This window comes from Trachurus japonicus, chromosome 11 (assembly GCF_045865225.1).
Source record: "Trachurus japonicus isolate A0001 chromosome 11, Traja_1.0".
Taxonomy (NCBI): domain Eukaryota; kingdom Metazoa; phylum Chordata; class Actinopteri; order Carangiformes; family Carangidae; genus Trachurus; species Trachurus japonicus.
This window is the reverse complement of record NC_140917.1, coordinates 10,309,972-10,324,641: the sequence shown is the minus strand read 5'-3', so window position 1 is coordinate 10,324,641 and position 14,670 is coordinate 10,309,972. Positions and strand designations below refer to the sequence as shown.

General features: G+C 42.3%; 3 protein-coding genes and 1 long non-coding RNA gene across 4 annotated transcripts in view; 2 read left to right on the top strand and 2 right to left on the bottom strand.

The window, feature by feature from the left end:
* LOC146978227 (major histocompatibility complex class I-related protein 1-like) overlaps positions 1-14,670 on the top strand; it is a 246,574-nt gene that overhangs the window by 147,539 nt on the left and 84,365 nt on the right. The window lies entirely within an intron of this gene.
* LOC146978228 (major histocompatibility complex class I-related protein 1-like) overlaps positions 1-14,670 on the top strand; it is a 121,199-nt gene that overhangs the window by 52,639 nt on the left and 53,890 nt on the right. The window lies entirely within an intron of this gene.
* LOC146978230 (uncharacterized) overlaps positions 1-14,670 on the bottom strand; it is an 80,602-nt gene that overhangs the window by 21,303 nt on the left and 44,629 nt on the right. The gene's annotated exons all lie outside the window — the stretch shown is intronic.
* Positions 1-14,670, bottom strand: part of LOC146978231 (H-2 class I histocompatibility antigen, Q10 alpha chain-like) — a 53,042-nt gene that overhangs the window by 75 nt on the left and 38,297 nt on the right. Inside the window, exons 4-8 of the mRNA XM_085790487.1 lie at positions 3,706-3,738; positions 3,388-3,420; positions 3,249-3,281; positions 1,001-1,111; positions 743-801 (exon numbers count right to left, since the gene is read on the bottom strand). Coding sequence (XP_085646613.1) covers positions 743-801; positions 1,001-1,111; positions 3,249-3,281; positions 3,388-3,420; positions 3,706-3,738 — 269 coding nt within the window. The remainder of the gene's footprint in view (positions 1-742; positions 802-1,000; positions 1,112-3,248; positions 3,282-3,387; positions 3,421-3,705; positions 3,739-14,670) is intronic.

Here is a 14,670-nt window from a genome sequence, read left to right as displayed (position 1 = left end):
GTACATATAACAGTCCGTGTAATTCACTATTTTTAACCCTGATCAAAATGTTCTTTTTGTAAAACAACACCAATGATTCTTTCCATGGATGTATTAGAGCCATGATTCTTCCCCATCATGGATTTTTTTTTTTTTTTTTTTTTTTTTTACAGTGGTTAGCGAACAGTGAATGATCAGTGTAGGGACCCAGTGGACGACCTGCATGACAAGTCAGACCGTGGTGAACAGACTGGTACACAACCGCGACTTGGAACAGGTTAACGAAACAGAAACTGACTCAAGAGTTCAAGTGATTGTTTGAGGTGATGATTCTTCTGGCTTGAGTTCTTGTTGCCTGGACCATTATTCTAAAGAAAAGTAAACAGATGTGTTACCTTCTCTACTTAAGAATCTGTCAAATTATCTATTTTCAATGTATTTTATATCACTGACAGGCATTTTTGGAGTGACATTGTTCATACAACTACGATGCTTACCAGTTTGTCAAGCGCCACCACTACCGTTGCTTAGAGACGATGCTGAAGTTGTGCAGAAAAGAAAGGGCATTTTGGTAAATGTATGTATGTACACACAGAAAATAAATTTCAGACCTTATGCTGGGAAAGACTTTGGTCTTAAAAAAAGATATTACTTATTTAACTGTAATAACTCTGAACCCACTTCAAATCAACAAGGCTAGAATCAGCAAAAAAAATACTTGATTACTTTAACAAAGTATTCAATTATGCAACTGCATGATTACCCTGACTCCAGAGGCGGTACTAGATGCAGAGGATCTTCTGGATCCACTAAGCTGAGAACCTAAACAAACACATACAGAGAGGAAAAAAAATATCACTGCAATAAGTACTTTTCAAAGAAGAACAAACACATAGACAGAAAAAAAACCTAAATACATTTCAGCCTTTGTACTCTTGGCTTCAAGTCAAGTCAAGATGAGAATCAATAAAAATGCCTTATTACTTTAATACAGTATTCAATAATGTAACTGCATGATTACCTGTTGTTTCGGCCCTGTATGTGTGTGTTTGTTCTCCTGCAGGCGGGTCCATCAAGCTGAACCACAGAACGCTGTCCTTATAGGCGATGCTGGAGCTGTCACCCTGAGGGTCTACACAAACACATACAGAAAGAGAAAATTGATGACTGCAATCAACATATTTTAAATGATCTTTACATCACCTTTTTCTTTTACGTGATCTTATAACAGGATGTCAACTTGACATCGGAGGACTAAAACATTTTAAACCAGTTTGGCTCAGTTTATTTCTGCTGATCTGAAAGCTGCCACTCAAACTTTTATTTCAAAGAAATAAAAGAAAAAAGATAGAGAGACTGAATCTGAATACACAGATGGTTCTTCAGCCAGACTCAGATGGTGTTACAGGTTTCGGATGTACTTTATTTTTGGTCTTTTTTATTATTAAAGCAGAAGTAAGCGAAATACTTGTGTTAATATAAGTCTTAAATAGTTATATCTTCCAACAGCAATCACTTACTTAGAGTGTTTGGTCCGAAACACAGGTCTGTCAGTCACTCTGCTCTGCTGTAAGCCGAGGAGAAAACGCCTGTATACTTCCTTGTATCCTACAACCTTTATTCAAGCTTTTTTGTGCTCTGATTATTTTATGAATAAAAGCTGTAGTAAAAAGTTGTAGCCTATGTGTGTTTTTAAGAGCCAATCACCACCACACACCTTCACTGCTGCCGATAAAAAAAACTGTCAGTGCTGCATTTTGATTTTAATTTGTGAGTCTATCAAGTGCATTGTTTATCAATACGTCATGCGTGAGTGTCTGAGGCGTATCACGAAGCGAGCTCAGCCTACCTGGGGTTACTCTCAGCCTATCCAGATGACCCTATCCACAACACTGTCACTGGATCAGCGGTACCACGACGCTGGTTATCAACTTGGTAACTCAACCCCAGCTTGTGTCGGAACGCTTACTTCTGCTTTAAATTGTGCATGTAAATAGACCCCATGAAATGCATCCTGCTGTTCAAGAGACAAAGGGAAAAAGTACTTTCTCTTTCTCTTCTCTCTCTTTTAATGTGTTTTGCATTGCGCATTCATACAACTAAGACACTTACCAGACTTAGATTTACCACGACTATACCATAGTTCATAGTCATCACTGCCGAGAAACTCCTTTGAATCTGTGCAGTAAAGAAAAGGCATTTTGGTATGTATGCACATGTTGTACTATATGTATATGTATGCAGTAATAATAAATAAAGCCTAAGTTGGAGCTGGGAAAGAGTTTGGTCATACTTCAACAGAAAACTCATCTACACGTATAACCGTGAACCCACTTTAAAAAACTGAGAATTATCAAAAATATCTGATTTTAATACAGTATTTAAATATGCAAGACTGCATTTGTATTAATCTCCAGAAAAGTTACTGGCTGTAGAGGCGCTGTCGGCCTCTACACAAACACACACAGAGGGAAAAATGGATGAGTGCAATAAGAATCTTTTTTTTTTTTTTTTTTTACATCAGTTTTATTCACAGCGGCGACGCTGATTGGCTCGGCCTTTTGAGGGTTTCAGGCCAAACGCTTACAGCGGGAATGAGGCCAGACTCTCTGTCAGAAATGAAATGAAATGCATTTCCGCGAGAGGCTGGTTTACGAGGCTAGACTACAGGTCAGTGGTTCCAAAATATTTTAAACCAGCTTAACCCATGTCACTCCGACTAATCTAAAAGCTTCCAATAGGCTTTATGCACAGCTCCACTACTTCCCGAACTTAAACAAGGTCCTTTATTTACTATCTTACATTATTGGACAAACGGATTAATCCAGGTGAGTCTGACCATTGTTGTGACTACTGAGGTCAGAGGCAGACACCTGAATTAATCAGTTTGTTCAATAATCTAAGACAGGGAATAAAGGATTTTAAATTCAGGAAGTAGTGGAGCTGTGCATAAAGCCAATTTAACCCTGATGCAGAATAAACTATCTGATTAAAGTTCAGTAGATAAGTGGGTCTCCAGTCTGAAATTAGAACTGTGTACAAGGCCTGTGTAGTGTATTTCTTTCCCAATCATGGATTTCAGGAAATAATTAACCTTAAATCTATTTACTACTTTTGAATTTGGTTTAGCCAGATTCTCAAGTTTCCTTATTTATTTTGCCACACAGCCATGGATAAAAATGTAACTTAGTGCAAAAATATTTTCAACTTAAAAAGAACTTACGTTTATAATGTTAAAAGACTGCATAGCTGAGAAATAAAGCCCTTACCTGGGGCAGACTGAGAAGGCGGTGCTTGGGGAGCTGTAATAAGAACAGTTAACACATCCAGGGTTAAAAATGTAACTAAACCCTTTAACTAATTTTTCTAATTTTAAAAGACTGCAAAGCTGAGAAATAAAGCCCTTACCTGAGGCGCCCACTTCAATCTTTAATCGGGTAACTGTAAATACAAACAACATACGGCACTTAAACAGATATACCTGATTGAATAAATGTTCTATCTATCTATCTATCTATCTATCTATCTATCTATCTATCTATCTATCTATCTATCTATCTATCTATCTATCTATCTATCTATCTATCTATCTATCTATGAAATTCAGAGTACAGAAACCACTGCAGGGTCAAGACCAGCAAATTTTCATCAAGTACCAAAAACACATCCAAACCAACACTGGGGCAGGAGAAACACAGAACAAACAGCCTGCAGCTTTTTTCTTACCGTTGGCATGGATGTCTCTTTGCCTGGCGGAACCTGTTGTGATAAACACAGCAGCATTAACACAGTAATCACAAAAACTGTTTTAGGAATGAATGTTTTGCACATAATAATATAGGTAATACAGAATCTAAACTCTATGGGCACAAACTTATGTTTATGTAAGAGACTGTGAGCTATATGAACCTGAATCTGAATTAATGAAGAGTAAGAGAAGCCCTCCCTGCTTAATGATTGACAGGACTGTGATTCAATATGACCTCTGACCTCCATAATAAAATAACACCAGGGCTTTGAATCTTATATCAAACCTGTTTTATCACAGTTTAATAATGACGGTTTTAGCTTTTGTTAAATCTTTTTTTTAAAGTTTATTCTAATACGAATATTCTCTTTGTAGCCTCTGGCACTGCTACATTGCATCGCAATTTATTAAGAGGTATTTGTAACATCCCTTGTTATCCACACATATAGGTCTGAACATCACATCATAAACTTTAAAAAAAAAAGAAAAGAAAAAAAGAGGAGAATTTATTCTAATTGTTTTATTAAACTTGATTAGTTTTGACTGTGTACGGACAAGTGTGTGTATATTACACTTACGTTTTTTCATGTACAACATAACCAGCACACCGACACATAACACAACAACAAACATGAGGATAGCAACTACATGTGGACCAACGGGACTTCCTCCAGGCTCAAAAACGACATAATCTGAAACACAGAAAACATTCACGTTAATTTTATTTTCAGTTTTCGTCATTCACCATCATTTCTATTTGATAGACTCAATTTACTATGATTTGCTATGGATGTGTAGCTCTGTGATGTGATGCTGATAGTTTATGACTTAAATTACCTGTCTTTTATGTCTAGTCCCTAACAAGTCACTGCCACTAGATGTGATTACATGGACACAAAACCTCGAACCAAATAAAATTACTCCATTAAATCTTCTTGGAGCCACGCCCTAAACCGAACTGGAAGTCAGCCATTTTGATTTGAATTTTTTTCCTATTTGAACGAACTCCTCCTACAGATTTCGCCGGATTTACTTCAAATAGGCTTCTTGCACAACGTTACTTCCCACTTCCGGTAAAGCGCCACTTCATGTATGCCTGTTTCCGGTCACCGTCTTGGTCACCCTCAATGGTGTTTCTGGGGGGTGGCCTGGGGTGGCACGGGCCACCCCTGAAAACTCATTGGCCACCCCCTTGAGATGAGAAATTGTATGGGTTCCTTAAAATCATTAATATGACCAAATCTCAAGAATTTAGGTGTCACTTTTGATCAATACATGAATTTTGACAAACATATTAATCAGTTATCCCGGATCTGCTTTTTTCATCTCCGAAACATTGCCAAGCTCAGAACCATGGTCTCCACACCCGAACTAGAAATGATCATTCACACTTTTGTTTCATCCCGTCTGGACTACTCCAATTCACTGTTCTCCTGCCTCAGCAAATCGTCCACTGACCGTCTTCAATTAATACAGAATGCTGCTGCCAGGCTCCTTACGGGAGCGTACCTATGTTCCCCGGGTTCTATGTTCCCCGGGTCCTATGTTCCCCGATCAGGGAACATAGGACCTTTTGTTTTAAAAAAGGTCCTATGTTCCCCGTTTTTTCCAAAAAAGCTCCTATGTTCCCCGGTTTGTATGGAACCGGGGAACATAGGACCCTTTATTTAAAAAGAAGGTCCTATGTTCCCCGCTGTTGCCGGGGAACATAGGACATTCTTTTTAAATAAGGGTCCTATGTTCCCCGCTGTTGCCGGTTGACACACACGCACGTTTTAAGACATGCGTACAGATGTGATACAGTCAGTGGAAGCTTAATAAATAAACACAAAGTCTCCCCCCCGTGTGCAGGTGTGTGTGTGTGTGTGTGTGTGTTGGCGCGTGGTGAGGGCGAGTGAGGGAGAGTTTGTTGGTCTGTCCACACGAGAGACGCCGAGGTGACCACGCCAATCCTCTCCCTCGTCCCGCTTGGCTGCAGACGGACCCGGCCGTGCTGCGTCCAGACGGGCCTTTACAGGGTAACAACACACCATAAATAATCCACTATGATGCTTTGGAATCGCCCCCACACCAGCCGTCCAAACGCCGACTGCCACGGTCCCATTAATGCACCTGTGCGCATTACGCACACAACTTACGGCAAAAAAACAAACAAAACATTCATTCATTCATTCATTCATTACAGGTCCGCACATCCCCGTGCGCAAACGCCAAGGATAATTGATAATGAAAAAAACCTGGGGAGCAAAGCTGCAAATCAACGAGCCCATAGCTCCAACAGACTATAGGCAAAACCCAGTGGATCACTACAAGTTGTTGCAACTTTGGGGAATTTCCTCCGGATAAAAAAGGCTTACAAACAGGGACCAGGACAGCTTTATAATATGCACAAAGATCCAAAGGAAACGAAAGGTAAAGAAAAAACAAACAAACAAACAAAAAAAGCAACAGCACGAAGTAGTTAAAATGTGTGTTTTACGCATGCCTCTGTGCGTCTGCCTGTTCAGCTCCACCTACACGTAAAATGACATTTGGCTCAGCCAAGACGTCCGTTGTCTATGCTCACAACCATTACAACAAACAAAATTATTCCAAGCAAATCATTTGGTGATTTGAAAGCCTAACAAATTGACATTTTCATTCTTTAAGATGAAGAAACTTTGTCTTGAGCAAAACTTCTTTCCTGCCACTTCTTTCTGTCATTTTACTGCACGTTTGTTACCAGTTTCCATCATATTTGTATCACAATCCTGAGAAAATGTTTATTATAGCAGCAAAAGGAAATGTGCAATAGTAAATCATATGCATTAGGTTCTCAAATCAGCTGTTAATCTGCAGGGAGGGCAGGAGTCATAAACTGAAAAACAAATGTGTAGACGAACAGGAGAGCTGGTAGGAAGAAAGAAAAGAAAGAGTCAGAGCGCAGCGCATCCTGTGGATAAAGATGCATCCGCCGCGATCTCCGTCTCTCTCTCTCTCTCTCAGTGACGCGCTGTCATTCATTTCAGCACCGAGACAGCGGACAGCGCGCTTGGTCACAGTTCAGCACTAGACAAAAGATATCAGTAGTTCACTCTGTGGCAAATACATCCATGGCACTGTCCATAAGGCAGAAAGAGAACTCAACACTGTCTTCTCCACAAGTAGAAAAATATAATAATAAAATAATAATATAACGCATTTTATAATGGGCTGGGTTGAGGGTGAGGAAGACAGAGTCCTGTCTGTCTGTGTGTGCCTGTAGGTGTGTGAGTGGGGAGGAGCAGAAGAAGTGAGAGCTGTCAGATAAGTTTGTGTTATGTTGTAGTTACGTCGGTTGGGACGCTACTGCGGAGCGGAGCCAATTTCATTTCTGTGCCGATTGTGCCAGTTGCGCCAGAGCGCGCACCTCTGTGCCAGGCTCGCGCTCTGCAGCGATTTGTGTTTATTCATTTTAACAGAGATGCTGACCAGAGAGGGATTAATACACACACACACACACACACACACACACACACACACACACACACACACCAGCTGATCCATTTTTTTCCTCATGTTCTTAGTCCAAAGTTTGCACTGCGATGATGCGCGTGCATTTGTGCGTGTGTGTGTGTGTGTGTGTGTGTGTGTGGAGGGGGGGGGTGGGGGGGGGGGCGGTGTTCGTGTGGGTGTCACAGTGCAGTGGTACTTGACTGGAGTTGAAATATTATCATCAGAAGCTGTAAAACCAGAACCAGTCCCAGAAGCTCCAGGCCCGGAGACCCAGAGAGGGGACCCTCCCAAAGCGCCCCCCGAGAATGGTGCATTGCCGCCCGCGTAAAATACGTGAGGGAGAGGGCTGGAAGATTTGACGCTTTTTTCAAAACTCCGATCTAAAATATCAGATTATACCACTTTTCCTTGGTCGATTGAGTCCAGTAAAAAGTATGAGAGAGAGAGAGAGAGAGAGAGAGAGAGAGAGAGAGAGAGAGAGAGAGAGAGAGAGAGAGAGAGAGAGAGAGAGAGAGAGATTCTCCACGTCCGTCAACCGGCAACGGTGGGGAACATAGGACCCTTTATTTAAAAAAAGGGTCCTATGTTCCCCGGTTCCATACAAAGCGGGGAACATAGGACCCGGGGAACATAGGATATTTTGGGTGAACAGCGGGGAACATAGGACCTTTTTATAAAAGAAGGGTCCAAAGGAAACGAATAATTTCGTTTGTTGTAATGGTTGTGAGCATAGACAACGGACGTCTTGGCTGAGCCAAATGTCATTTTACGTGTAGGTGGAGCTGAACAGGCAGACGCACAGAGGCATGCGTAAAACACACATTTTAACTACTTCGTGCTGTTGCTTTTTTTGTTTGTTTGTTTGTTTTTTCTTTACCTTTCGTTTCCTTTGGACCCTTCTTTTATAAAAAGTCCAAAGGAAACGAAAGAAGGGTCCTATGTTCCCCGGTTCCATACAAAGCGGGGAACATAGGACCCGGGGAACATAGGGATGATCCCCTCCTTACCAGGTCTCATAAATCACACCACATCACCCCCGTTCTGTTCTCTCTTCACTGGCTTCCGGTACATTTCAGGATTCACTTCAAAATATTGGTTATTACTTATCAGGCCATTCATGGACAAGCTCCCACCTACATCTCTGATCTCCTAAAGCCCTACACCACTTCCAGACCGTTACGTTCCTCATACCAAGGCCTGCTCCATGTCCCCCGCACTAGGCTCATTACGAAAGGTGACAGGGCTTTTGAATCCGTTGCACCAAGGCTTTGGAATGCCCTGCCTCCAGAATTGAGTGCTGCTTCCTCAGCTACATCATTTAAAAAGCAGCTAAAAACCCACTTATTTACCCTTGCCTTTTATTAACTCCTTTGCACTGTAACCAATGTATTGCTGATAGTTGCTCTGCATTGTTGTTGTTGTTGTTGCTGTTGCTGATTGTCTCCCTGTCGGTCAAATGTTGACTGATCGTGTACAGCACCTTGTGACTGCTGTCTGTGAAAGGTGCTATATAAATTAAAGCATTAAATGTAAGTGTAAACCAGGTCACTTCCTGTTACCACCGGGGGGCGCATTGAGTAAAGTGGGATATTGATATATCGGGCGAATCAGGGACTCACTGCCGTAATTGCAATTCAAGTTTGAAGTTGATAGGATAAAGTATGTGGGCGTGACAGCCAACCGAATTTGGATGGCAATCGAGCCCAACTTTGGCGCCCACCAGAAGCCACGCCCTTTGACGTATCGAGCTACGGAGCACAATCTTTACTCAGCTAGGTCAGAAGATGTTGTCTATCAAATTTGGAGCGTGTCGGGCGAATCGTTTTGGACGAGTTAATTTGGCGCCAAAAACGACCAATTCAAAATGGCCGACTTCCTGTTGACATTTCACCATGACATTAAGAGGCTTTTTTGTATATCTGGGTATGGTACATATGTGTACCGAATTTTGTTGGTCTACGCCAAAGTAAGCGAAATTGTCTATGGGACTTTTTTAAATTTGTAGGGGGCGCTATTTCGCCATTTTGCGTCGGACATGCGCGACCACCCCAAAATATCGAATTTTTCACCAGGCCGGACGTCTGGGCAAAGTTTGACAACTTTCTAACTTGGGGAAAGGGGTCAAATTAGGGTTCAATGACCGCAAGAATAATAATAATAAACAGCACGATTTCAATAGGCCTTCGCCGGGCGAGTGCTACTCGCCGCTCGGGCCTAATAAATGTTCCTTCCTTCCTTCACCCCAAATCTGATAGGTAGTTAGTCAAGTTCGCCAGCACAAGAAACTAGAGAAATGCTGTCACACACTCCCCTACACACAGTCACTGCAGCTGTGCCTCGCTCCACACACACACACACACACACACACACACACACACTTAAACTCCTAACTATATTAAAAGGTACATTGTGTAACTTCTCCTGTTATCTCTTCACGAAAATCAATGATTTCGTTCAAAAGTCTGTTTTTCTTTAATCAGTAATCCCCCCCATCAACAAACTGAAGTGTTCCTTTCAGCTCTGAATTTGCCGTTCATATCATTCATATCTCCATGGAGCGGGTAAGCTCGGTGCTGGCTGCCATGTCGTGTCGCCACGTTTTTACGTTCAGTGGCAGCGTGACGGTAGGAAACCATGGAAAACTCACCGGAAACACCAGAGCTGTCGGCTCAGGTCGAGGTGACGTCTGTGAAAAGTCACCGTGGTAACGCAGTGAGGACTGTGAGGACCGGGTCGGAAAAACGGCCGTCGGTAACAACATTTTAGTTCATAACATTCATTTTAGTCACAGAAGTCGAGAGAAAGCCGGTAAAATGTGGGTCAGGTCAACAACATGACATCGCCATGACAACATATTGTCACGTGTGTCGTTTTGCCTCGTGCTGACGGACCACTTGTTTACATAGAGGCTTGTTTAAGCCGTTACCTGCAGCGGCTGTCGTCCGTCTGCCATCTAACTGATTTTAAGTGATTGCAGCATGAAAAATAAGACTGAGTTGCTTGTGATCTACAACCGCGCCGCTAGATGGGAGTAATTCTTACACAATGTACCTTTAATGATTAAACTCCATACGACATGGGACCAAAAAGGAATATATCGACGGAGGATATCGACGACCTGAAAAAGTCACCCGATTACCTCACGGAAGAAGTTTCTGCTGTCCACAAACAGCAGAAAACAATCATGGGCCAGGTGGAGGAGGTGAAAGCCCTCAAGATTCAAAACGCCGAAAAGGACAAAAAGATTGCGCTGCTGGAAAACCGGGTCGCTGATTTGGAGCAATACTCCAGAATTAATTATATCATAGTCTCCGGACTGGATATCAAACCCTGGTCTTATTCCCATGCGGTAACCCGCAATGAGAATGGAGGAGATCTCACCGAACAAAAAGTAAACTCCGTGGAGGAACAAGTGTCCACTTTTCTTCATTCACGTGGAATCAAGCTGGATGTCAACAACAAATAAAAGCATGCAACCTGCTCCCTCGCAGAATTAAAGCCGACAAACCGGCCGTGATCATACGGTTGTTGAACAGAAAGTTCAAAACTGGGCTTTTACAACAAGGTCGCGGCTGAAAGGAACCAACGTGTATATGAACGAACACCTGACGAAAACGAAAATCTACTTGGACTGCAAATTGCAAAATCTTTATCAAATTAAATGGTTCCCCAGAGCAGGCAAAAGTGCTTGTCGTCAGAAGCGTGGAAGAGCTGGATAAGTTTCAGTGACACATATCACCCACGGTAGGATCCTTTTTTCTCTTTGGACTATGAACATGCCCTTGAACCGCTATTTTTTTAAAATCTTCTTTTTTCGTTTTTTGCGCTGTTTCGGACAGAAGACGTCATCTATTTATTTATCTATGTATTTCTTCCTTGGACGGACTTGTTCTTTTTTTTCTTCTTTTTATTTTATTTTTTTCCCATCCCCCACCCCCATTTTTGGATTTGTACCTGCTCTGGAACATCTATGAAACTTTTTATTTCTCTGTCTCTCTGTCTCTCTCTTTCTCTCTCTGTCTCTCTCTCTTTTTGCGCTGTTCCGGACAGAAGATGTCATTTATTATTTTATTTATTGCTTCCTTGGACGGACTATGGAGAAAGCATGCTTTCTTTTTTGCGCTTGCTAGTATCTTGCATGCGTCAGCTGGAAGGAAGAGTGGGGAGGAGGGGAGGGAGGAGGAGAGGAGGGAAGAGGAAGGGAAAAGAAGAGATAACAGAACATTTGGTCAGTCTGGTGCAGATGGATGTGTGTGTGTGCGTGCTGTGTAGTGATGTAATATCGTTAGGATTTTATAGATACCAATACCCATACTGATACTCCTTATCGGTACTGATACTTAGCGATACTCTTATCGATACTACAACATGTAATTTAGTGAAAAAAATAAAGATGTTATAAGATTCAATCGTTTTTTGTTTTGTTTTGTTTTTTAATTAGGGGGGTAACACCAGCAACATAAAAAAATTGACAGCAGAGAAGAACACCTCCTTTAAACCCTGAGCAAGTCAACAGTTAACCTGCAGAAGCTGCAGTTAATCTGTCATCATGATAAAATAGGATCTCCATCTATGGTTCTTGATGAATATTTAGCTTTTTTACTCTTAAAGTTTTATTGCTCTGACTCACAGCTCACGTCAGCTCAGGTGATCAGCAGGTTGTTGTTTCACTTCACTGCTACGACGCTGCGCCCCGTGTGTCACACACGCTGCATCCACAGCAGCCGGTCCATGTTCTTCACGCCGTAGACCAGTCAATTTATGAGACGTGTTACCGCAGAATAAACTACACAAGCAGCTCAGTGTTTCCACAGTCAGAGTTTTCTCCTCCTTTCTTACCGGAGTGACATCAGGTCGCTCTGACGCCAGGTTCACACCGGACGCGGAAGCGCCGTGAAGTGGAGCGGCCGCGGAAATCGTGCGCAAGCCGCGTCCCTCCAGTTCACACCAGACGCTGATTTCTGCGCGGCGGTCGCAAGCGCCTCTGCTCCTCAGCTGTTGTTTACTCACATTCAGAGCTGTTTTTTTACATCACGGATAAGTAAATAACCTCATATAATTATAATGCTGTGTGCTGTGGGTCAAACAACTCCCTGTACTTCACTTCCAAGATGAATTTCACGTCGTCCTTCACTTGACAACAACTCGTCTCTGCCTCCTCTCTCTCGCTCTTTCCCTGTTTGTTTGTGTGTTTTGTGTGCAGAAAGGAAGCGGTCTCCGTTTCGCGGCTATTTGCGGCGCTTCCGGCGTGACACTCTGCTCCTCACAGCAGCAGACATGAATATTATTTATTGTCAGTATAATTGTTTTTATAATTTCAAGCTTTCAAAAGTGTTTGATCTCTGTTTTACGTGATGTGAAAAAATTATTACATCGTCATAATTGTGTCATGACAGTCAGTTTATCCTTCATGATATGTTAATGACAAATAAAAATGCTACCACTTTACTTGAGGTCAGATCATTTCTTCATTAACTGTCATAATGGTGTCATGACAGTCAGTTTTGGGTATCCTGTCCACATCCTGTCAAACAACAATGACCAAGTGCTAGATTTGTTCTGTAACCTTGCACATCTAATTAATAATCATTATGTCAACTAAACAGAAAATATTTCATTAATGTCAAGTTGTCATGACAAGGCCCTTTTCTGGTAATGTCACTTTGAGTAATGTCAAATTGTCATAATAAGGACATCCCAAACAAATTTAATGTCAAGTTGTCATGACAAAGACGACTTCTGGTTATGTCACCTTGATTAATGTCAAGGTGTCATAATCAAGACAACCAAAATAATGTCAACTTGTCATTACAAAAACGAATGACACTTAATGACAACAGTCATAAATGTTTAATGACATTGACTTAATGTTTATGACACGTTTATGACTGTGACGTAACACTATTATAACATTGTCATGTCACTCTTATGACGCTACCTTCAAGTAAAGTGTTACCCCATTGTTTAATCTTTATTTTTTACACAATTTGCATAAACTAACTGAAAAAGAATCAACTGACTAAATAACAACTACTTTCTAGGCCCTCTCTGCCTCTCTGCGTAAAAGCTGCACTGACCTGCTACAGTTACAGTAAGCCTGGCTCTATCTCTGCAGCGGATTGGTTGATTCAAGTGATTGACGGCTCATTCGAACCGTTAGAGCCAATAGAATGAGGCTATACCCACGTTGATGGGTGATTGACAGCACTGGCATCAGAATCAGCCAAATGTGTGACGCGCAGGCTGTTGTGGGCGGCACTCGTAAAGTCCGGACCGATTTAGATGTAACACCGGTCAAAGTTAAAATTGGAGATACTGTGGATTTACCCATAAAACAAACTTTTCATGACAAAACAGCAAAGGTAAGAGGAAATGTACAACCATGTTTTGGCCAAGCAGTGTCTGTGTTTGCTCGACTTTGCTCGTTGTTGGCTTCTCTCTCTGCCGTGCTTCTGTGTAGCTTCTGTGTTAGCCGTGGGTGCTATCGTTCCAATCTTTGTAGCGGCTCTTTAATGTGAGCGGTAGCTGATGTGTTTTGCATAATGTACAGTAGTATACGAGCCAGAAATGTGGCGACTACGCCATGATTGAGGAGCGTATTCCTTCAGCTGAAAATCTGTCGGCGGAGACGCTCAGAGAGAAAGTAAACACCCGCGGATCAGCGCGATCTCTCCCTCCGTACAAACGCTCCGTTCTGATCCAGCTCCACTGGACTTTCAAAGTAAAGGTGACGCCAGCTCTAGATGAGTTAAATAGTGAAACAGCAGCGCTTTAATAGCCGATTTTAGGATCAAACTCTGAACATAACCTGGTCGGGACCAGGTTATGAGCTAAGCATTGTTACCATGGTGATCTAGTCGGGTTAAAAGAGACCCACCTTTGTAGTACATGAGAGCCTGGCTTTAGACTCAACATACCTGGCTAACCTGTGGCTTCGCAGTACAGCTCTCTGGTGTGAAAGGGAGGGCTCCGGTTCGCGCAGAGCGTGCGATTTTCGGTGCACGGTGCTTTGCAGTGCTTCTGCGGTGTCCGTGTGTGTCGCTGGCGTGAGGCTACGTTGCTTCTGAGGGGAACTGTTTTCTACAGCAGGGCCGTCAGGGGAGCAACTTCAGTGCGACACACAACAACAACACAGGACAAGTGGGACAAGCATTTAGCCGCCCCGTGGTGTGTAGCCCTCCAAATTTAAGTCGCCAGGGGAATATTTTAGTCGCATTTGGCGAGTGGCGACTGTTAGTTTACAGCCCTGTGTGTGTGTGTGTGTGTGTTCATTGTTAGAGAATAATTTCACTTCCCCATAGATAGTTTGTGTAGTTAATGGTCAATCCCTCTGTGTCATGGTGACTTTCTGTTAGATTACTGTTGGGATCAGTTATCTGCCCTATTTTCTCTCTGAGGAACATGCCAAGGCCATGGTCCCTCTTTTGCTGCGTTCACATGGAGTCCAGTAAACGGCAGACGGTAAACGG